This window comes from Schistocerca nitens, chromosome 2, assembly GCF_023898315.1.
Source record: "Schistocerca nitens isolate TAMUIC-IGC-003100 chromosome 2, iqSchNite1.1, whole genome shotgun sequence".
In the NCBI taxonomy this organism is placed as follows: domain Eukaryota; kingdom Metazoa; phylum Arthropoda; class Insecta; order Orthoptera; family Acrididae; genus Schistocerca; species Schistocerca nitens.
In genome coordinates this window covers 862813042-862837823 of record NC_064615.1, presented here as the reverse complement: position 1 = coordinate 862837823, position 24782 = coordinate 862813042, and the positions used below count along the sequence as shown (strand labels likewise).

General features: G+C 40.8%; 1 protein-coding gene across 1 annotated transcript in view; it reads right to left on the bottom strand.

The window, feature by feature from the left end:
- Nucleotides 1-24782, bottom strand: part of LOC126237131 (mediator of RNA polymerase II transcription subunit 12) — a 400411-nt gene that overhangs the window by 307030 nt on the left and 68599 nt on the right. The window contains exons 9-11 of the mRNA XM_049946952.1: nt 20197-20348; nt 5392-5665; nt 2575-2824 (exon numbers count right to left, since the gene is read on the bottom strand). Of these exons, the coding sequence (XP_049802909.1) occupies nt 2575-2824; nt 5392-5665; nt 20197-20348 (676 nt within the window). The remainder of the gene's footprint in view (nt 1-2574; nt 2825-5391; nt 5666-20196; nt 20349-24782) is intronic.

Sequence of the window (24782 nt, the reverse complement as noted above, 5' to 3'; positions counted from 1 at the left end):
GATTGGTCCGGACTTTCAAGTCACAGATGTTGAAGTTGAAAGAGTCGCATTCTCGGGAGGACGCGTTATTGCTCTTTTTGTCCTCGTATCGCTCTCAGCCCCGCGATGGTCGCTCGCCGGCTGAGTTGCTCCACGGTCATCCTCATCGAACCTTGATGTCTTTGCTGCATCCGCCGCATCAGGTTCCTGTGCAGCGGCAGACTCCTGCTTTTGCTCCTGGCGACGTTGTCTTCTATCGCACCTATCGAGGTTCACGGCGTTGGCTCGCAGGGCGCATTCTTCGCTGCCTCGGCCGCGCGATGTACTTGGTTTTGGGGGCCTCTGGTGAGGTGCGTCGGCATCTCAATCAGCTGCGTCTCTGCCGTCGCCTGGGTTCTGCCGCTCCCCGTCTGCTTTCAGCGACGGTGCCGTCCGGTCAGCGCCCTGGGGACCCATCTACTGGCTCGCCTCATCCCCAGGTGTTACCGACGCTGCCTTCCCTATTGCCTCATGGCAACATGCCGCCGCCGCCGCCGCCTGTTCTCCCGCCGGCGCCGCCTGCACTGGACGCTTCGCTGCAGCCGCCCAGCGCCTCCCTGGGTCACGCGCCACCGATCGCTTCCCGTGACCAGCTGTCCTCCGCCATGGAACTCTTGCCCGCTCCGGCCCAGATGTCGTCATCGCGCGTAGGATCCCCCGACGCCATGGAGGTCGACCCTTCGGCCCCTCCTGTCTCATTACGGGCACATACACCGCATGTTGACGTGCACCCTGGACTAGGTTTTCAGGCGTTTCCTAGCTCCCCTCGGACCGAATGGCAGGGTGCGGGTGGCACGGCCTCGCCTGTTGTTACGTTCCCCACCCCATCGCATACGTCAACATGGGGTCCTCCCCACGGCGGGTGGAAGCCTTATCACACGACCGTTCGCTGATTTGCGGGGGAGGAATGTGGTGTCACCGCCACACACCACACTTGCTAGGTGGTAGCTTAAATCGGCCGCAGTCCATTAGTACATGTCGGACCCGCGTGTCGCCACTGTCAGGATCGCAGACCGAGCGCCACCACAAGGCAGGTCTCGAGAGACGTACTAGCACTCACCCCAGTTGTACGGACGACATTGCTAGTGACTACACGTACGAAGCCTTTCTCTCATTTGCCGAGAGACAGTTAGAATAGCCTTCAGCTAAGTCCATGGCTACGACCTAGCAAGGCGCCATTAACCATATCTGGAGAGAGTCTCATTTGTATTATCAAGAGCGATGTACCGCAGAAGTGAATAAAAGTTAAGTATACGAGAAGCTCCGTTCTTTTCTTTATAGCATTCATAGAGTATCCTGTTTCAGACTTAACGCAAGACGGCGTGAGTTGACGCATGCCCTTTCGGCTACTTCAGTGTGGCGTAGCTAGCTTGTTACGCCACTACAGCAACCTCTTTTCAAGACACTATATGTTCAATTCAACTACTCTCCCAGGCCCTTTTCCATCTATGATAGAATTACAGGGTCTTGGCAAAACTAAAAGTTGCTAAAAGCTTGAATTCTCTTTCGAAATGTCTTTGACTTCCTTTACTGGTTGCTCAATGTACAAATTGAAAAACTTTGAGAATAAGCTAAAAATATACCTCACCCCCTTCTTAATTAATACTTTCCTTCCATGTCCTTCAACTTTAATAACCTATTTCATTACTCATTTCATAATTTCCATTTTGATGGGAGGCTGTATAAATTCCTCTTCTGTCAAATATCGACAAGGGGACTCAACAATTATTAAAACTGTTGGAAATGTAAAAAACATCTTTTTTAAATTGATATAGACAATCTAAAAAGGTTGTGCTGAAAAGTAAGGCCTCCAAATTTGTTATATGAAAATTCTTAAAGTTTTTGAGATAAAACAAATGTTATTAACATACTTTATTCTTCATGGTTACATACTTTCAGCCCTCTGACACTAGAGGGCACTGAACTGCAGTGTATGGTACAGCATAATGTTGGTGCATGAGAAACAGCATGCTGTAATTGATGTTAGAATTCAGAGTTCCTCCACAAATCGAGCACCCTCTCCTTCAACATGACAATGCCAGACCACACAAGAGCACTGCGACATCTCCAGCAATCCAACACCTTGGATTCACTACCATCAATCATCCTATATACTGTCTTGATGTGGTGCCAAAACTTAAAGAACACCTTTGCGGACTTCACTTGGACAGTAACGAAGCAGTGCAAGCAGAGGTAATGTTGCGAGTTCATCAATAAAGTCAAACATTTTACATCGGTGGTTTCAACAAACTGGTCTCTTGTTGGAAGAAATGTGTTCATTACAATGGTGACTATGTTGAGAAATAAATATGTAGATATGAAGAATAAACATGTAGAATGTCAATAACGTTTGTTTTATTTAGAAAGCTTTATGAGTTTTTACATAAAAAATTCAGAGGCATTACTTTTCAGCATGGCCTTGTAATATGGCAAATGTATAATATTTATAAGACCAAAACATATTAGATAATATTGTTATACCTGTCTCAGTACCGAAAATATGAATCATGATAAATAAATATCTTGTATTATGTTCAAATTATGAAACAGGCTTACCTAGAACAGGGGCATCATTATCCAGAAATTTCATGAGTAGATTTTGAAAAACTGGAAGTCCTGTTGGTGCACCATTTGCTGATGATACGGAATCTTTCTCATCAGGTCCATCAGCATCACCTAACACCAAATCATTCTGACGCTTCTCCAACAATTTAGCAACAGCCATTGCACGATGTTCACCAGAACGCTTATTACTTACTGCCCACTCGCAAAGAATTTGGACAATTGGTTCATCCTGTTGTGCTGTCTGTCAATAATAAATCACACTTTTTTAGTATCTTGTGGACACTGAATGACATTACAATAGTATTTTCTTTTAGAGACAGAGACTTATTTATAGGAACATTAATGTGAACACTTCTTGCTTACAAAATACATGCTTTTGAAGATGCTTCTGTTGATGCAAGTAATTATGGATGGTGGGAACATTTCATACATTATCCTAAAGAATGATCAGTACATACACTAGTGATAACAAGGAATGGAGAGGAAAATTTTCTTGGCCTCTGATTTCTTTATTCCAATCACTGTTTAGTGCTTCTTTGCCAACCTGCTTGATTCTAAGGATTGTGTGTCAGTCTTCTTAATCATTGTTCCATTCATAAGAATTATATATCTGACAGCCTCTACATCCATGTACTAATGCACTGCTACTGGAGCTAATCCTTCCTTTGATTTACCCCTAATTGTGTATAATTTGTAAAAACAGAGAGACCACTGTGAATCCTGGCTATCAATTTAATATACTGCCATTCACTAAATATTTCAATAACTCCTCTTAATATAAACACAGCAAACCTGTACTGCTCTTCTTGACACAATATTTGACTAAGTAAATCACTATCATCATCAACACCATGGTCTCTGATGTACTCACAGTACATACACTATGTGATCAAAAATATCTGGACACCTGGCTGAAAATAACTTACAAGTTTGTGGTGCCCTCCATCGGTAATGCTGGAATTCAATATGGTACTGAAGGAAGTCAATATGGTATTGGCCCACCCTTAGTCTTGATGACAGCTTCCACTCTTGCAGGCATATGTTCCATATGTTGCTGCACTGAGGAGAGGTATCAATGTCGGTCAGTGAGGCCTGGCACAAAGTCAGTGTTCCATAACATCCCAAAAGTGCTCTATAAGATTCAGGTCAGGACTCTGTGCAGGCCAGTCCATTACAGCGATGTTATTGTCATGTAACCACTTCGCCACAGGCCGTGCATTATGGACAGGTGCTCGATTGTGTTGAAAGATGCAGTTGCCATCCCCAAATTGCTCTTCAACAGTGGGAAGCAAGAAGGTGCTTAAAACATCAATGTAGGCCTGTGCTGTGATAGTGCCATGCAAAACAACAAGGGGTGCAAGCCCTCCCCATGAGAAACATGACCACACAATAACACCACCACCTCCGAATTTTACTGTTTGCACTGCACATGCTGGCAGATGACATTCACTGGGCATTTGCCATACCCACACCCTGCCATCGGATCACCACATTGTGTACCATGATTTGTCACTCCACAAAGTTTTTCCACTGTTCAATCGTCCTATGTTTACACTCATTACACCAAGCGAGGTATCATCTGGCATTTACCGACCTGTTGTGTGGCTTTTGAGCAGCCGTTTGACCATGAAATCGAAGTTTCCTCACAACCCGCCTAACTGTCATAGTACTTGCAGTGGATGCTGATGCAGTTTGGAATTCATTTGTGGTGGTCTGTATAGATGCCTGCCTATTACACATTACAACCCTCTTCAACTGTCAGCAGTCTCTGTCAGTCAACAGACGATGTCCGCCCATACGCTTTTGTGTTGTACTTGTCCTTCATGTTTCCACTTTACTATAACATCGGAAACAGTGGACCTGGGGATGTTTAGGAGTGTGGAAATCTTGCATACAGACGTATGACAAAAGTGAAACCCAATCACCTGACCATGTTCGAAGTCTGTGAGTTCCGTGGAGTGCCCCATTCTGCTCTCTCACGATGTCTAATGACTACTGATGTCGCTGATATGGAGTGGCTGGCATTAGGTAGAAGCACATTGCACCTAATATGAAAAATGTATGTTTTTGGGGGTGTCAGGATACTTTTGATCACGTAGTGTATGAGGGCACATTATGTTGCTGATATATTGCCAAGAAGACGTAAGATCAGGCAGCATGCTTGCGAAGACTCCATGAAACCTTACAACAAGCCTCTGACTTACCTACCTCCAGCTATCTGCCAATATAATAGTGGTTTTAGTCTATCCTTTCTCTTAAATTAACCTTCATTTAAATTGCTTTTGAAGACACTCAAACCTCTTATAAAGAATGTAAAGAGTAAAAGTACCAACTCACAGTATAACTGAATCACCAAGCAGTCTACATACACATAAGTAGGATTGTAAACAAGATTGTTCTCTTTCTTGGCAAGTTGAACTAAAATAAAATTCTCAAGTTTCTGCCTGATGAGTTCCTTGAAATGGTGTGATGTTTCAGTGAGTGTCACTCTCATCATCTTCTGATCAAGAAAGACAAATGCAGTTAAATTTTGTTCACTGAATACATTTTCATGATGATGCAGACCAAGAGAGGATGGGAAATGTAGTCATGTATCTATGTGTGCATGTATTAAAACCTTATCTATATGGTGAGTGGCTACCCCTACTCCTTTCATTATACGCATTCCATACGGGACTTTCCAGGACTGAACTTGCTAAATATTTTTTATATTTATTCTATGAATGAATTTTCATCTGAACTACATCAAAGAAGAAAAAAAGACAAGTTAACTTAAAACATTTTTTATACCATGAAGTACAAACTCACATTGTCTGTTCTGGCTTCTCGAACATCAACACTGGGGCTGGCTTGGACATCTTTTGCTGTGGTTGACTGTGAGAAAACTTTAGAGTAAAGTGTATCAAGGCAGTTAGTGCTATCAGTACGGTCAAAATTGTGCCTGTCAAGAGCATCAAGTGCAGCTAGGACTCTTGCTGTTGTAACACCAGCAGATGACTGCTGCCACTTGTCACATGACCACCGGCCCTCCGCTGCTCGACTTCGTTGCCGCACATGCTCTTCGGCAGCCATCAGCTGACGTCTGCCAGTAGAAATACAAGAGACAATCCCATTAGGCAATATCAGTGTTATTTACATTTAATAGATAAGTGTTTGGAGCACCAATTATCTGTACAGTAACAATATTACCTTTAGCAAAATACAAAAACTAAACAATAGAAAAATTATGAAGAGTTCTTGGATTTTAAACTCTTTACAAGACATACAGCAAGAGTTTGAATTTAGAACAGGGCAACTGTTGTTAAAGCAAAATACTAGGTAAAAGTACAAACACAAAGTTTTCAGAACACACTAGTTCAGGCATGGCTCATGCTTTCCGTATTGTGGAAGGCAGCAGCATTTATCAATCGGAACTAACCTATACCTAAGGCTACGCTGCAGATCAATCTGTCACACCACAACCAAATTTTAGAGGGGGGGGGGGGGCAAAGACAATCTCACACTCTAACAAAATGTTTACATACTGTATCTTCTCCCCGTATCACAATCAGCTACTAAATAAAATCAAATGCTAACTCCAAGACAAAATCTACAGTTAGCTTATTTATCCTCCAACATCACATTTTCTGACAGTTTACCACAAGAAATCAAAATAAAAGATACGTTTTGGAGAGAGCTTTAAGGATACAGTGTACTTTTCCGGCTCAATATTATGTAAAAATCAACGTCTATTTATTTCAGGCACTGTTTATAATGTATATGTTTTGCAGAGTTTTGTTGATATCAGGTAATGCAGCAAACTTTCTAAACAAATTAGCAGTATTTTGAATATTTTTGAACCTTCTTAGGTTTAATAAAAAAAATCACAAAGGAATTGATGCAATTTTTTCCCAAAATGCTTCCTCAAATTGAGGTACCATTTAATCCAATGTTATATATTTGAAGGAGACTAAATTTTTACCAGATGTACATGACATGATGGCTGAGGTATTAGACCTATAGACCTATTTAATTCCACCTATTACGTATATTACAAGGATAAAAAATATCACATCTTACATTTTAATTTTTATAATTTGTTTCCTAATAAAAAAGTTATTTTTTCTATAATTTAGTTGATTGTGCAATAAACCTTATGTCTACTGCATAAGTATGGACTATTGCAAGTTACAGAAAAAAATTAGACCAGTGCTTTGTAAACTTAAGGAAATATTTGTACCTGAATTCTGTAAAAATGCAACATGCGGGAAATTGCAAATGAAGATATGAGTCCAATTAAACTGTGCCTCGAGCATTCCTGAAGCATAGTCTTCATCCTGCAGCATTTCTTCATCTTCAAGCTTTCTCTTGGCATTCCTTTTAGCACTTCTTGCTTCTTTGGTAAATTGAAGAGCGTATCTTTCAGCTTCATGCACCCGTTGTCTGTCACACGTAAGCAACTGATATTCCATATTAGAGCCACATTTTATGCCTAAATTTCTCAGAACTTCCAACCTTCCTATCACTCCCTCATTGAAACGTATCACTGTATCTAGTACACCAACTTTTAATGTATTTAGTCCTACAAAAACATTCTTGGGTAATCTTTCCCATCTGCAATGGTTGAAACTTTCACTTGTATTCTGAGTACCCCCATGAAGACATTTACTAAGCAAAACAGGGTCACTCAGGTCTCTAAAAATTGGTTTTATTCATTCATAACAGGCTCAGGAATCGGATGTCTATGGTGGCATATCTGACCACTTTCTTTTGATTTTTGGTAACCACACCAAGAATCTGCCCCTTTACGGCAAAGCCCGTGAACAGGGTGGTCATCTGTGGACAACTTATGAAAGTATGTGGCCCATACAGCATTGCTGTAACATCATTCAGAGGTGCAGTTCATCTAATGGCCAGTCCATAATAACACTGAAGAAGGCCTATTTCAGTTTCTGTCAATCTGTCTCGGCTAAACAAAAATTTTACATCAGATAGCAACTTTCTACATCTACATCGCCACCCTGCAATTCACACCCAAGTGCCTGGGGGAAGGTTCATCGAACAATTTCATACTACTACTACTCTACCATCCCACTCTCCAACGGTGCTCGCGAAAAAGGAACACCTAAATCTTTCCGATCGAGCTCAGATTTCTCTTATTTTATTATGATGATCATTTCTCCCTGAGTAGGTGGGTGTCCTTTTATTTCTCTTTGTAGCTTCCTCAATCTAGCACCCATCCTCTTTTGCACATGTCCACAACACTCCAGTTTTGTTACCAAGGTATCACCATAAACATTGAACTCATTAATTTTATTGAAAGTCCCCTTCGCCTAGGTACTTCGTACATCTAATGTTATAAACGGGCACTGACCTCTGAAATATTTGTAGAGCTCCGTCACACTCCATACCTCCACTGTAACCATCATAATTCTTAGAACACTTATGTTCAATATGTCCTTTAGTGTTACCATGGCAGGTGTGGCAGTACTTAGATAAGCACTCAACATCAACAACTTTTCCATTCTCCAGAGAAGTATCACTTACAACACCATTCAAGGAACGAAGTCCTCAATGTTGCCATGTCCCATCAAGTGCAACAGCAATGTCCCTGGTTCCACTAATATTTACAGTTTCTTCTACTGCACATTTCATAGATCCTTTAGACACAACGATCAAGGCACCTAAAAGTATTTTTATGTACTTGCTGAACCTACTGGGAGGTGGAGGAAGGTCCATCAAACCACAAAACGTTTGAGCAGCCTTTTTTCCTTTTTCTATTGCTTGCTCTGCATACACTAACATCAAATTCACATCACATGAATTATGCACAATGTTCAAAGTCATTTTCGAGGTAGATTTATTGCAGGATCTAAACAGAGCAACTAATTTTGACACTAAACGCTTCCTGCTATTTTGTTGGTCAGTTATTTCCAGATAGCCTACACCATCACATTGTTTACATTCCACTTCCTTTATCAAAGAAGATAATATGACCACGGCAACAACAACAACAAATCCACTACAAACAGCATCATTGTTAACACAAAAATTTGAATCACCAGGAGGTGTGCATTGTCGTAGTTTCTTCCCTAGAGAACTGATACAGAGGTTACTTTCACCAGTGTGGCTTGCTTTGTCTGTGAATTCGTTACCACGGAATTTCCTTTTATTGAATTTCTTGATGCGTGGCATAGTTCATATTTATTGCACACTAAAGGGTATACTTCCACAAATATATGTAGCACTTGGACAACAAACATTCAATAACATGCGAACAAACTACTTCAGAGAAACAAAAGTAAATATTAGCAAAGATAATCATTTACAGACACTAGAAACCTGCACTGTTACCAACATATACAATGTATCATACGTATAATTGCTGGAAATAGAAATTTCACAGTTCCTTTCAAAATAATTCTGGTTTCTGTAACAGAAATAAAGGGGGTGTGGCGGCATACACGACAATAACTTCAAAATTTGGTGTATATATAGGTCATTTTTCATTTGAAACCTTATAATGCATATATCAATGTAATCAGGAAAGACTATAGAATTTAATAAACTCATAAAAAATTCTATTTTCCACCATTTATAAGTACCCTGTACCCTTAATGCGGTGTACATCAGCTTCATTGCGTGATTACAATTTTTTGTTTGTTCATTTCTGAACTTCAGAAGTTTAATGCTTTGTGCACTCAAACTGTGGTGTTCATGAGTTCACATGATGATACATCGATGTTTTGACAATGTCACAGATCTTGTGCTGTGACTGGCTGACATGAGCAACTGGCATGGAAATGTACAGACTGTATTTGTCATATTTACACTTGTGTATTACAAAACTATGCATTGTAAGTGATACAGTGCACACAACCACTCAGCTGCATTGTGCACTTCTCTGTTAAAAGAGTGTGTGTACTCTTGCCTGGATTTACACTGTCTTAATTCTTGATTCATATTTACATCGAGTCTCATTGAACCAAGTTTCTTCAATGTCGTCCTAATTGCATGTTCCAAAATTTTACCTGACAAAATTGGACAGTGAATTCATACTGTGCTGTGTTTGTACTCATGCTTAATACACTCACAAAATGACACTGGCTGATAACGCACATTAGCCATAGTCAGCAAGCAAGGAAACTAAAGTAACGGGACATACTTTGCACATGAGGTATATTTTGTGCACTCCTTCTCTAGTCAGTTGTGAAATTCTCGTTAGGTGATGACATTTATGTTAACGTACTCTTGTTGAGACATTTCCAAACTTATTCCAGCAGTAGATAGATAGCCAGTGGCAGAAACAAAAAACCTGTCAAAAACACTATCAAAAAAATAATACTAAACGTCAATTAAAGGTTCATCAAAGCATAATAGCGATATACAGGGATAGGCATTCGATAACAAAGTTTCACCAACTCTACAGGGTTATTACAAATGATTGAAGTGATTTCACAGCTCTACAATAACTTTATTATTTGAGATATTTTCACAATGCTTTGCACACACATACAAAAACTCAAAAAGTTTTTTTAGGCATTCACAAATGTTCGATATGTGCCCCTTTAGTGATTCGGCAGACATCAAGTCGATAATCAAGTTCCTCCCACACTCGGCGCAGCATGTCCCCATCAATGAGTTCGAAAGCATCGTTGATGCGAGCTCGCAGTTCTGGCACGTTTCTTGGTAGAGGAGGTTTAAACACTGAATCTTTCACATAACCCCACAGAAAGAAATCGCATGGGGTTAGGTCGGTACAGCGTGGAGGCCATGACATGAATTGCTGATCATGATCTCCATCACGACCAATCCATCAGTTTTCCAATCTCCTGAAATGCCGAACATCATGATGGAAGTGCGGTGGAGCACCATCCTGTTCAAAGATGAAGTTGGCGCTGTCGGTCTCCAGTTGTGGCATGAGCCAATTTTCCAGCATGTCGAGATACACGTGTCCTGTAACGTTTTTTTCGCAGAAGAAAAAGGGGCCGTAAACTTTAAACCGTGAGATTGCACAAAACACATTAACTTTTGATGAATTGCGAATTTGCTGCACGAATGCGTGAGGATTCTCTACCGCCCAGATTCGCACATTGTGTCTGTTCACTTCACCATTGAGAAAAAATGCTGCTTCATCGCTGAAAACAAGTTTCGCACTGAACGCATCCTCTTCCATGAGCTGTTGCAACCGCGCCGAAAATTCAAAGCGTTTGACTTTGTCATCGGGTGTCAGGGCTTGTAGCAATTGTAAACGGTAAGGCTTCTGCTTCAGCCTTTTCCCTAAGATTTTCCAAATCGTCGGCTGTGGTACGTTTAGCTCCCTGCTTGCTTTATTCGTCGACTTCCGTGGGCTACGCGTGAAACTTGCCCGCACGCGTTCAACCATTTCTTCGCTCATTGCAGGTCCCCTTACAGAGGCATCCAGAAGCTTTAAACTGCGCATATCATCGCCGAACGGAGTTAGCAGTTGGTGGATCTTTGTTGAACTTCATCCTGAAGTGTCGTTGCACTGTTATGACTGACTGATGTGAGTGCATTTCAAGCACGACATACGCTTTCTCGGCTCCTGTCGCCATTTTGTCTCACTGCGCTCTCGAGCGCTCTGGCGGCAGAAACCTGAAGTGCGGCTTCAGCCGAACAAAACTTTATGAGTTTTTCTACGTATCTGTAGTGTGTCGTGACCATATGTCGATGAATGGAGCTACAGTGAATTTATGAAATCGCTTCAATCATTTGTAATAGCCCTGTATTCATTCCCTTTTGACATAAGCAGTGGAACATGAAAATTGTGTGCAGATTGGTAGGACACCCTTAGGCTGAAAACCAGAGCCTTCGAGACACCCATCAGACCTGTTCTCAAAGGAAACATACCCCAAAGCTCTGCTACATAGAGCTAAGTGGGATTTCAAGGCATAGCCTTGAAACTAGCTACTACCTGTCTGAAAAACAGAGTGTGTAATCAGATATCCACAGTTCTAAACACGTAGGTCAACATTATTTAAATCTGTATGGGAAATATGCGAAACGCATTCTGATAGTTTAAATTTTGTGTAACATTACTGAGAAATTTATTTTAGTATATATATTGGGGCAGCTCTGCCCCAGAGCCTTTAAATATCAGTTGCACCTGCTCTCACTGAATGTACACTGTTCTGAAACCCTGCACTAGATATTAACTTGGAACCTTGCATTTAATCAGCAATGCTCTTACCAGTCAATCTGTCCAGATAAGACTCACAACCTGTGTGCATAGCATAAGTCTGCTACTTTATCTCTCCTAGCTTCCAAGCTTCACAGAAGCTCTAGTGCATGTATTTCTGAACTAGCATTCCTGGAAGAAAGGATGTAATACATGAAAGGTTGTTTCCTGAGTAAAATTTCTATGTGGTTGGCAGTTTGTAGCTGCCATGATGCCTTTGATTACCATCACAGGTCCCACCGAAGCCAAGCTCAATGTTCTTGTAGCATAATAATGCTCCCACTGGTCTGTATCCATGATGTGGTGCATTTCTGAGCAACCATTCATCTGGATGACAGTGTATCCAGACACTACCCTGAACTTGATGTAACAAATAATATGATTCATCGCCTACTTGTGGTTTCACAGTCCTTCAACCACTTTACATAGATTCTCACAACAGCAGCATGCAAACAAATAACCAACTTGCCGTTTATGAGATGCTTGTTCCTGGAAGACTGGCTGTATGATCAGCCTTTTGTCAAAATCACTTATGTCAGTAAATTTTCCAATTTTCTCCCCATATCATTACCAGAATTATTTCCCGAATGCGTGTCTGCATATCAGCTGGTACACGACAAGTGTTATTTCACAGGTGGTTCTCCCTTTGTTAGTATATGCTTTGCCAGTTACTGGGTTGGTATAGGAGGTCGTAATATCCATATCAGACCCTATGCTCCTTCTGCGCCAATTTCCCTACCCTTCGGCTCCCATCCCTTTGACTGTCCCACATACCACCACCTATATCAGCCCTGTAACTGGCAAAACATATACTATCAAAGGGAAATCCATCTGTGAAACAGCACACGTGTACCAGATGTTATGTACACACTGTTTGGCTATCTACATCAGTGTAGCTACCACCAAGTTATCAGTCATGATAAATGGATACAGACAGAGTGTGTACACTGACAACACACTATATCCTGTCGCAGAGCAGGCTCTACAACAGGCCTGTTCACCTGTTTGTTTGTGTGAGCTGGCTCGTGCTGAAGCCTCAGCAGTGAGCAACTGGCCACTCACGGTGAGTAACAGAAGGGGAAGAGGAGAAGAGGGAAAGAGTAACAGCAACAAGGTGCCTCAGCACAAGAAACTGTTGTCAACAAGTATATTCTATGACCGCTAACATTAATTCTACACAGATGTATCATTTCACTGTGGCTAATTAAAGCATTTTGTGGCAAATTTATCTTCTAAAACTGTTGCATTGATGATAAATGATAATGGAATGAAACTTACATTTCTTTTAATTGATGAGGCAAAGACCATGGGACAGCTAAATACAAAACATGATATTTCTTATGACTGATGAATGAAATTTTTGGACGATGTTTAAACTGACATCAACTTGTATTTTTTGATTAGTTTATTTTCACATTAAACAGAAAAACATTTGGTGTCATCAAATTGTGCTTATTTTGCTTTGCACTAAGACATCGCTGTCTGGTATCACTTTCCAAGCATTGCTAAGTCGAAGATTAGCTTTTTAGTTCTGCTGTGATTGAGCTTTTACGTGTAGACATCATTCTCTTCGCGGTAGAAAAAAGTTGCTTGCACAAATATGTAGTTACAAACATCGACATAATCACAGCTGCAAAATTGTGAAGTTACGGAAATTTATAAGGACGAAAATTATTAAATGATTCTGCGAGGGTTGTTTTATCAAGAAATTTATCATGCAACTGCCTGTCACACTGAATGTCTATAACTGTAGCTAACCATCCTGCACTGATGACATGTAAATGATGATGATGATTATGATGATGATGATGATGATATGCCTGACCTTCGCTTTGAAGTTCCTAAACTTGGTTGAAACCAAACATTTCTTCCGACGCTATCCAAATCACTGGTTACTCTCTCTTAAGGGCAGATCGTGAAACACGACGTGGGGGTGGTGTGGGTGCCTATGTTCGCTCTGATCTGAGACCTACTATACTATGCACATCGGATGCAAAGGGCGAAGGAGAAGCAGAGTTCTTGTTTTTCGAAATAAATACATCAAATCAGAAACTGCTAATTGGAGTAATCTATAAACCTCCAAACGTCGGTGCTATGTCCTCCTTTCAGTCTGCCCTGTCCTCGCTCGTGACACTGTATGAACACATAATCATTATGGGCGACACAAACATCGACTTACAGTTAAAATCTCCCTCTGCAGAAAAACTAAGGAGACTGTTCCACTCCAATGATATGAGTTTAACACCGCTGGACCCAACTCATCACACGCCACACAGCCAAACACTCATAGATATAATAGCAACAAAGCGACCAGATAAAATAATTCACGCCAATCAGACATCCGCTCCGGGACTCTCTGCTCATGACGTGATATTCTTAAATTACTCAGTGCATACTACCAAAGAAAAATCTCACCTGGTAACCTACAGAAACCTAAAAAATGTTAACCACGACACTCTTCAAAAGGATTGCTCAGACATCCCTTGGCATGATATAAGCAATGAACCGACTTTAGACGGAAAAATTCGGGAATTATGTCGCAAAATTATTGCACTGTATGATAAACATACTCCTCAATGCACTGTCAAGGTAAAGAGAGCTCCCGCTCCATGGCTCACCACTGCATTACGCCAGTTAATGAATAAACGTGATGCTGCACATAGGGCCTTCAAACGTAACCCAACTCCCGAGGCGTACGAAGCTTATAGGAAACTCTGGAATAGGACCAAGCAAAGCGTGAGGAATGCCAAAATCAGACATGCCCGCTCTGTCATATGCAGCATATCAAAACCTGCTGCACTGTGGAAAAAGCTGCGCAGTTTCGGTATAGGGAAGCGAAGAGCTGACGCTGTTTATCAAGCGTCTGCACAAGAATTAAACGATTTCTTCTCAACAGCTGCAAACTGCCACACAGCGACAAATTACCAGCCCCAAGATATCAATCTCTCGAGAGACAAGTTTTTCCTAAAACATGTCACTACCGGCACAGTACACAAGGCAATTATGAGAATCTCTTCCGAGGCAGTAGGAAATGATGGAGTGAGCATTGGCATGATTAAGAACGTCGTAGACACTATTACTCCAGTTATCACAGACATCTTCAACCTGTCTCTTGTCAGTAGTACATATCCCACTGAGTGGAAGGAAAGTTTAATTCAACCTATACCCAAGACTGACAACCCTAAGTCGCCTGGTGACTACAGGCCGATCAGCATACTACCTGCAATATCTAAAGCCCTAGAATACATCGTCCATGAACAGCTGACGGATTACCTCAAAACTCATAACATCCACAACAAATATCAGTCGGGCTTTCGAAAGCACCATAGTACAGCAACTGCATTAATCAAAGTAACTGATGACATTAAACATGCTATGGACAGACGTGAAGCTACCATCCTAACACTGCTTGACTTTAGCAAGGCTTTTGATACAGTTGACTTTGATATATTACTAATTAAAATGAAGCAGCTGAATTTCTCAAACAGTGCAATACACTGGTTCGACAGCTACCTCAAAAACAGAAGTCAACAAGTCATTTGTGGGTCGGAAAAGTCATCATGGAAAAATGTGCGCTCTGGAGTTCCCCAAGGCTCCGTCCTTGGTCCATTACTCTTCTCACTGTACATTAATGATATTTCTTCAGTGATTCACTCCTGCAACTACCATCTATATGCCGACGACATCCAACTGTACATAAGTGCAATCCCCAAGAACATTGCTGACACAGTAGCGAGTATGAACGCAGATCTTTGCTCTGTTTCTCGATGGGCACAGAACCTAGGTCTGATACTAAACCCCAAGAAATCCCAGGTCATACTTATATCTCATCCAAAGTTAATCAGTCGGTACTTTCGCGAAACAGTCCCTCAAATACTTCTCAATGGTACCCAACTACCATACCAAAAAACAGTAAAAGACCTTGGAATAATCTTGGACAAACACCTAAACTGGGAAGAACAAACAGTCACAGCTTGCCGGAAATCGCTCTCCTCCCTACATGCAATTCAAAAATTTAGAAAAATATTTCCAACCCATGTTAAACAAAAATTAGTCCAAACACTAGTCTTGCCTAATCTTTACTACAGTGATGTAGTTCAACACAGCACAAATAGTGAAAATTCGAGATGCCTCGAGCTAGTGATGAATGCTTGCGTTAGATACGTATGCAATATACAGTTGTATGATCATATTAGTCTTTCATACTCCCAGCTTGGTTGGATACGCCCACATAAGGCACGCGATCTCCACACGATGTGCTTACTTCATCGATTTCTTAGCCACTGGTGCCCCCAATAGTTATCTTCTCACATTAAATACCTATCATCATTCCACAACCGCAATACCAGATCGGATATGTCTAGCATCTTGGCTGTGCCTTGACATAACCCGTGTCATTCTCCATCTCAGCCATAAGACTATGGAACGCGCTCCCCTGTGATCTGCGTCTTATCCAGAACCACTCAACATTCAAGAGGGAACTCAAGACTTACATATTAGGGACGGTATAGCCACCATTGTTGTGCCCCTCTCATCTCTTTCTTTCTCCTCTCCATCATAGCTTCAAATTTTACCACTCTATTTCTCTTCCTCTAACCTATCTACCTCTTCTATATCTCTTTCACCCCATTCTATCGTCTTACGACTCTGCTTGATGAGAATAACTCACAAGCTGCAAGAATATAACGAGAAAATTCCCAACTAGCAATAGGACTGACATTCATAAAAGAAAAATATGTTTACTTTCATATACATAGTCCCTATTATTATTATTATTATTCTTGATTGTTATAATTATTTTTTGATTGTTATAATTATCATTGTACTACGTTTATAATCTCTATTTTTTTCTTTAACATAAATACTGTATAACATGTTATATGTCCTTAATGTTCTGTAGAAACTGAAATTTGTTGAATCTGAGTATGCCTGGTTAGGTGTAAGAGTGGGCCTGAAGGCGCTAATCTTGCCAAGTAAAATAAATGCATAAATAAATAAATAAATAAACCCAGCCACAATGCTGCTTTTCTCTGATTTACAAAGGGCTGCTCTCCACTTTAATTACTGCGCCATTACATACGAGTATATTTGCTTGCACCTAAGGCTATGGCATATGTAACACATGATAAGTCCTCTGAAGACAGCACCCAGTTTGCACTTTCCCCAGCAGTACATAATGACGTCCGACCAGCGCATTTTCCATGAGAGCTCACAACCCAGGCAGTGACAGAGTGCAAGGACTCTTGCTCACCTAGCCAATACCTGAACAGACAAGCTCTACAATATAACAGTCGTGACATTGGCGCCCATTTCACCACATGTGCCATCTGAATTCTTGCCCCAGACACCAGATTCTCAGAACTCTGCATTGGGCACTGGCACTGCAACATGTCCTTGTTTCTTCCCACCCCCGTGGCCTTAATTTACATTAATTTCCTCAGTCTCAGCAATTCTTCTCAGTAACTATTCCTTTCTTTGTTCCCTTTTAGTTTTCTATATTTTTTATTTCCTGATATTGCTATCCCCAACCTCTACCATATATAATGCACTGGACTTTCCTCATTAATTCTTCCACAATGTTTTGTAAAGTAATCTTTGTGCTGCTTATTACCCTATCTTCCACTCTCAAGCTCTCGGGTTTTCAAATCTCTTCCAGTGCAGTCCCCAACAATTAGTCTTTCCTTCTTCATCCGGTAATCTCCCCTGACCCAGGGTTGTGGGTAACTTTTCTGAACCCTCCCCATTTCCTATATCTTGCCAGTCCTTTACCTTCATCCCTCTTCCTTCCCCTTCAACCCACTGGCTCCAAAAGCTTGCATATTTCTTTAATCTTTGTATATTTTTTTCTTCTGAGCAGATTTTTTATCTCTCAAGTTAAAGAAAATCATGGTGTGATTAAAAAGAGAGAGCATTATGCTTACGCAGAAATCTGTAACTTTCAGTGCTCATCAGATTTTCTGTGACCTCTTGCAATGAAGTACAGCAGATTTCTCTATTATGTCTACTGGGCAATGGACTTGTACATAAGGAGAGTGTAGTTTAACCCCACCTCTCTCTTTTTGTGTGTGCCATCTAAGTAATGGATGTTACATTATCAAATGCCTCTTCTACTAAACGTATTATGATGCAACTAAAAGGAAGCATGAGTGTAATACAGGATATGGCACAAAGAACTTCTATATTTCAAAAGGTAGTTACAAACAAACAAAGGTATTGAGAAAATATTTTTATTTGTGAACAACAAAAACTATGCCAATTTACATTCGCTGGTTATAAAAATTATTTCCAGTAAATGACATCCTCCAATCTTGACACATTGAAAAAGCCTTTTCTGGAAGTTGTCCATGTTCTTTGTTTCATTTCCAGTGGACAGGCAGCCACTTCCTGGCTGATTGCTTACTTAAGTGTTTGCAAAGTTGTGGGGCAATGTTTGTTCACTTGAGCCTTTAGGTGTCCCCAAAGAGAGAGAGAGGAGAGAAAAAAAAAAAAAAAAAAAAAAAAAAAAAAGAAAAAAAAAAAAAAAGAAAAAAAAACCACCAGGTGGCCTTAAGGACCTGACAATTTCTCCACAAGAGAGAAAACATCCAGGAAACAACTCTCTCAAAATTTCTAGACAATGCTGAGTAGTGTGAGCTGTAGCTCCGTCGTATTGGAGCCAGATTTCTCCTCCTTCATGTTCACCAACACAGGGGTTTACCTTAGGTCGGAGGAAAGTCTCTATCATGTGGCAGTAGCGATTTGAATTAACTGTCACCATTAAGCCATCTTCTTTTATCAAATATGACCCCACACTGTCACACAATGGGTGTGAAGGGGTTGTCTGTGAAGTTCCTGAGGGTTTTCTGCTGCCTAGTAGAAGAAATTTTGTTTATTTACAGTGTTCGACAAGTGTAAGTGGGCCTCATCAGAAGAAATCAAAACAGCTCCAGGGGAAATGTTTGGAAGTATTTCCTCACGTACAGCTCTGCAAGTTTCAAAATGTCTCTCTCTTAATTCTTGGGTAACCATCATAATGCATGGGTGCATGTGAAGATCTCTGTACAAGATTCTTCTTACACCCCTACCAGATAATTCCCAGACAGCCACATGTTTTAAGTGCTGAGCGCTATGGAGATTGCTGGATGGATGAGTGAATATTTTTTCTATCAGGAAGAGAATCATGTTGACCAAGTTCAAAGTGCGAGTGAAATGCTCTCCGAGTGGGACTCACAAAAGCATCGTCATGAATATACTGTTCCATAACAAATGCATGATGCTCAGCTAGCCAATATATTGTGCCTATTGAAAATAGCATGTACTCTGTTATCAACTGAAACCCCTCCACATCAGTATCTCCACCACAACTTACGCAGCAGCCCCTCTTTTTACCGGACCCAATATATCGTAAATAGGGCTAGGCCCCTGCATAATGGTCAATCCTGTTTCCGGCATGATGTTTGCATTATACGAGTTGTTGGATCTTGGCCCAGACAAGCTCCCCCTGCTTATGCATCTCACCTGTGTATCACTTGTTTTAATTTGGTGCTGATTACAAATATTATGTTTACAGGTCTAATGCTAACAGGTGCCACTAGGACCCACCATCATCATTCATGGACAGCACAGGTAGCACCTATAGTGGAACTACAATATGAGACAAATTGTGTCCATGGGTCACATGGTCATCAAGAGCCAATGGAGATTCCTCTACCACAGTGTACTTAATCAGTGGTGCAACCTCCAGCACAGAGCTGCAGCTGCAGCTCCTGTCCATGCTGCTCACACCAGTTGCCTATGACATTTCATCTTTTGGAGCTCCTGCTGATTCCACACCATACCACACTGCTCTGCAAAACCATTCAGTAGCTGCCATACATCTTCTGTAGGACTCGGTGCTACAGCAAACTTTCTGTTGTATCTACCTCTGATAAAAGATGATCATTTCTTTTATTACTATCTTATGGCATATTTTACTTTCTGTGGTCATACTACAATAAATGCACATTATAAGACTATCTATGGAATCATCATTCTTTGTTTTACTATTCACTGTCATCCTACAGGGTCGCAACCGAGTCTTGGATATGCTATGCTGTTTGGACTTTGGTCTTGATTACACTAGGGCTAGAACATTGCTACTGACTTAAGAAGCCTCTGGCTGTCGCTTCCTTATCATTGTATTCTGCGCAGCCTCGTATTTGACTGTATAAACAATTAATTGGTCAGCTCTCTTTTGTACTGAGTGCTACAATAAAGAGAATACCTTATTTTACAAAACTGACAAACTGAAAACTCAAAGCAATTAGATATGAAGTCTAATGTCTGTTACCCAAATGTTTTCATTTTTGAAATAAGAAAACTCCTGCACAATTAAATGTAAATAAATGTGGGAAAATGAAATTTGTCTTTATAAATGACAATAATGAACAAAGTAAAAGCTTTTCAATTCTGTTTACCTTACTTCTGGATTATTTGCTCTCTGTGGCATTGGAAGCATAGATGGAGTGCACAATAAATGGTCAAGAGGTGATCCGTTGAGCATAGAATTTGACTTCCCCTCACCCACACAGTTCCATACTAATGCTGTGGGGCATTCAAGTGTGATGACCTATATAACATGAAGAAACTTCTGGATAAAATAGGTTTCTTCAAATCAATAGAACTGTATGTAACAATATAAGATTATTATAATACATAAAAATACACACACTAAGAGTAAAATATAAATTACATTGCATTGGAACACAAACAATTATGAAAATGGATGAACACTGTGGGTCTAAAATGTGCTGAATGGACACACAATGCTGAGATTGAAGTTTGGCAGGTGGACTAGGGTGGAGAGGTTGCATTGGGTAGAGTGGGTAGAGAGAGTAAAAGGTGAGAAGATGAAGGAGGTTTTGGGAGTGAACAGCTAGTGGGCCAGAGGGAGGCGGCATTCATGCTGGACAGGAATGCAGGATGGAGGGGTGACAGGCACACAGGCTAGACATTTGACACAAGAGCACGAGAGTCAGTGAGTTGTGGCGCACGAAGTAGATGACATGGAGGCATCAGTTGGGAGGGTGACATGACAGAGGATGGGCAAAATGTTGATCTGAGGGTGTGGGGGCAATGAGTTAGTGGACACTGGAGCTGGGAGTATTGTGGCAGTGGGTGATGTATTGCAATGATATCTCCCATCTAAGTAGGTCAGAAAAGTTGGTGCAGGAGGGAAAGATCCAGATAACAAGTGTTGTGAAGCAGCCACTGAACTTAAGCATGTTGTGCTCAGCAGCATGTTCTGCCACTGGGTAATCAACTCTGTTCTGTGCTAGAGTTGACATTGCTCATTCATTCTGGTGGACAGTTGAGTATCGATCATGCCCATATAAAACGCTGAGTAGAAATTGCAGCAAAGCTGGTTTATGACATGGCTCCTTCCACAAGCGACCCTGTCTCTGATGGGATAGGATAGGCCTGTGACAGGACTGGAGAGTAGGAAGAACTGGTGTGTGAATTGGGCAGGCCTTGCAACTGGGCCTTCACAGGGATATGCACCCTATGGCTAGGGTTTGGGAGTGGGAATGGCAGAGGGATGGAGTAGGATATTGTGTTGGTTGGGTGGGTGATGGAATACCATTTTATGGCAGAGGGAAGGGTTGTGGATAGGATGTCCCTCATTTCTGGGCATGAAGATAGATAATAAAGCTCGGTGAAGGATATCTTTCAGTTGCTCCAGTGTGGGGCCTCAATTTCTGTTACCCCACTGTCACCACACCTTTTACCCAACAGTTTTCCCTTCCTCTGTCCAACCACCCTTTCCTAATCAATGCTTCCACATCATCTGTATCATGTGGTGCTCTAGTGCCTGTCTGTAACTAGCCTAGTTCATGTGCCTGCCACCCATCTCTCCTGCATTTCTAAACTGTATGCCTACTGCCTCCCTCTGAGCCACCACACACCCATCCCCAATCTCTCCTACTGCTTCCTGTCTCTTTCTTCCTCTGTCCACCCCATCCATCACAGTCCCCACTCAAGTCCACCTGCTGAATCATACCTAAAATTTAGGATTCAGAATGTTTCAAATATTCTATGGCTGGGAGAAGGGGGGGGGGGGGGGGGGGGGGAGAGAGAGAGAGAGAGAGAGAGAGAGAGAGAGAGAGAGAGAGAGAGAGAGAGAGATGGTACAGGAGGTAAAAGCATGTCTGAATGAGCCATGGTTCAAGAAAGATACAAGGTACATAAAAATTTACCAGAAGTAACACACACAGACCCGCCATACTGTCCCTGTGACCATGTCAGTTGAAAGAGTCACTCAGTAACATATTTAAATAACGTGATAATGACTTGGCAAGAAGCCAAAACTGTTAATGATACCACTTGTGTGGCTTTGGTCTGAAATACATTATAACAATTGTAAAAAAGTAACAGCTGACTCAACAGACAAGATTAAAATTGCAAAAAACTGACATGATTGGAAGCAATTGATATGTCAAACATGGGAGCAAAACTTGAAAGGAATCATAAAGTGTAAATGAAAGTAAAATATAAAAAGAAGTGAACTCTGAAAGAGGAGAGCAAGTTATGGTTAGAACATAGAGATGTGAAGGTACATTTGAAAGAGGAGGACTGGTATGGAGGGAGGAAGCAGAACAGTATTGGAAAGAAAACAGAAACTAATTGAAATACAAACACAGAGAATGCAAATAGACACAAGGAATAACATAGAAGACAAGTGGAAGAAAAAACATATTTAACATATGACCAGGAGGATGATGAAAGCCAGAATGATATACAGTCAGTTACCATAGGGGATTTTTGAAGCAGTATTTTAGGAGTTCTATGCATGTAAAACACTAACCACCAAACATATGAGTACAAAGAGGAAATGTTAGAGAAAGTGGACAACCCAATACTATGCAAATAAAACAGAGAAAACTTATTAGAGCAGAAGGTGCCTTCAGATAATATTCTCCTACAAGTATTGAGAGGAGCAATGGGTAGCAACAGAATGCAAGGCCTCAAAAAAGATCTAGAGGCAACATTAACAAAGACATAAAACAAACAGCATAGAAGAAAAAGGAATGGAGAATGATCATAATGAAATTACAGAGCAATCTTATGGTCAAATAAGCAATGTAGAAAATTGATGTTGGGAGTTGGTATTCAAGTGAAATTAATAGACAAGTCCCACACACTATGTTTCATATTCAGCAGTATGATATAGAGTGTTTCAAGATAGAGAGGATTGGCTGCTGCTATTCATTGCATCTGAAAGATTAAATAGTGGCCATGCCAATATAATTTGCTGTCCCAACCTTGCAAATCAAGTAATAGACATTTTAATGTGTACTTTGCAAGTGGATAAGATGATGTACATTGTTACGAAGTGATGAGAAGCCTAGAAAATGTCTCCCTATGGGGAACCTCACTTGAGCAAGGATTGTGGGCAGAGATAAGCTTCCAGAGAATGGTAGCAATCCTTAAAGGTATGTTACAGTGGTTAAGAGGACTACACCCCAACGTTACTTTGAAATATGTGCAGTAGATTTTGAGTATTATCAAGTGTTCCATATACCGTATTTACTCGAATCTAAGCTGCACTCGAATATAAGCCACACCTGAAAAATGAGACTCGAAATCAAGGAAAAAAAAAATTCCTGAATCTAAGCCGCACCTGAAATTTGAGACTCGAAATTCAAGGGGAGAGAAAAGTTTTAGGTCACACCTCCAAATTGAAACAAAGTTGCCCCATTGTAATATGAGACACAATTTAGGTCGAATGAATGACGATACAGCTACAGTAGTTTGATTCGAGTCGTAAGCTTAGCAGTTAAGCTTTACCAGGTAGCCACTGCTATGCGTCAGGTGCTCCGTCCGTTTTTATACGGGTACCCTTCCTTTTTCACGTGCTTCGTCTAGTTTGAAATGATTGCTTATTTTTCTTTGATCTGATAAGTGCCGTTCTCTTTGTTATAGGTGTTTACGTCACTCTAAGCTGAAAATGCATTATTGTACTGTGTCATGCATTGTTTGTCGCATTTTGATAATGAGTGTTTACGACCTGTTGCCACTCGCAGCATGTCTTGCTTTTGTGTGCGCTACCGCCGCTTCCAATTTAAAAAAAAGAGAAAGAGAGAGAGAGAGAGAGAGAGAGAGAGAGAGAGAGAGAGAGAAATTGTCTCATTAGCGAAACAATCCCAAGAGACTGCTATTTGTTGTTACTTACACTGCTGTTTTCTTTGATAATAATCGACAAGAACCAAATAATAGACTGCGTGTGATAGAAGATGTTGTGAAGAAGAGTTTGGCGAAAATTTTTCTTCATTTGAAAATATTTGCAGGCGCCTCTTTAGCACATTAGATTCTGCACAGAAATTAGTCATTCTAGATTTAAAAATCTAGTCAGTTGTCGTGCTTCATTTCTGACTGTATCACTATTCGGCGTAAGAATAATACGAATATAAACATGGCATGATATGTATATTCTTCTGCGTTTGCTTTTGTCTCACTCTAGTTTCGTAGTTTATTAGGCAGACAGGATTTAAATGAGATAACAGCAAACATGAAAGAACACATGGCAAAATGTTTACATTCCTATTATTCTTATGGTGAAGAGAATACTGCATGCGATTCACAATTCATAAAAGTTCCTATTAGCAACAATCTCTTGTCACAAGTCGGAAAAAATTCAGAATGTAGAGTTGGCCATATTGACAAACATCCCAAACAGTCTTGCCAGTCGGATTTTCGTAGTACATTGAAAGGCTGCTACATTCGAAGATGAACAATACGGAATTTGTATTTACTTCGTTGGATAATGTATGAAAATGCAGTGGTCGAAACTTGGGGTGGAGAAAAAAATCTCGTCTTCCACCTTAATTTATTTACTGATGCAGAGGTTTTAGCGCCAGTATTAATCTTTGTGCCTGCAAAGCATGCCTCTGTAACGCTACATATATTCGACGGCAGAAGTTAATTGTGGCGGCACCTACTAACATTTTACAGAACTTCCGCTTACTTTGCACTTGATTCTAAGCCGCAGGCAGTTTTTTGGATT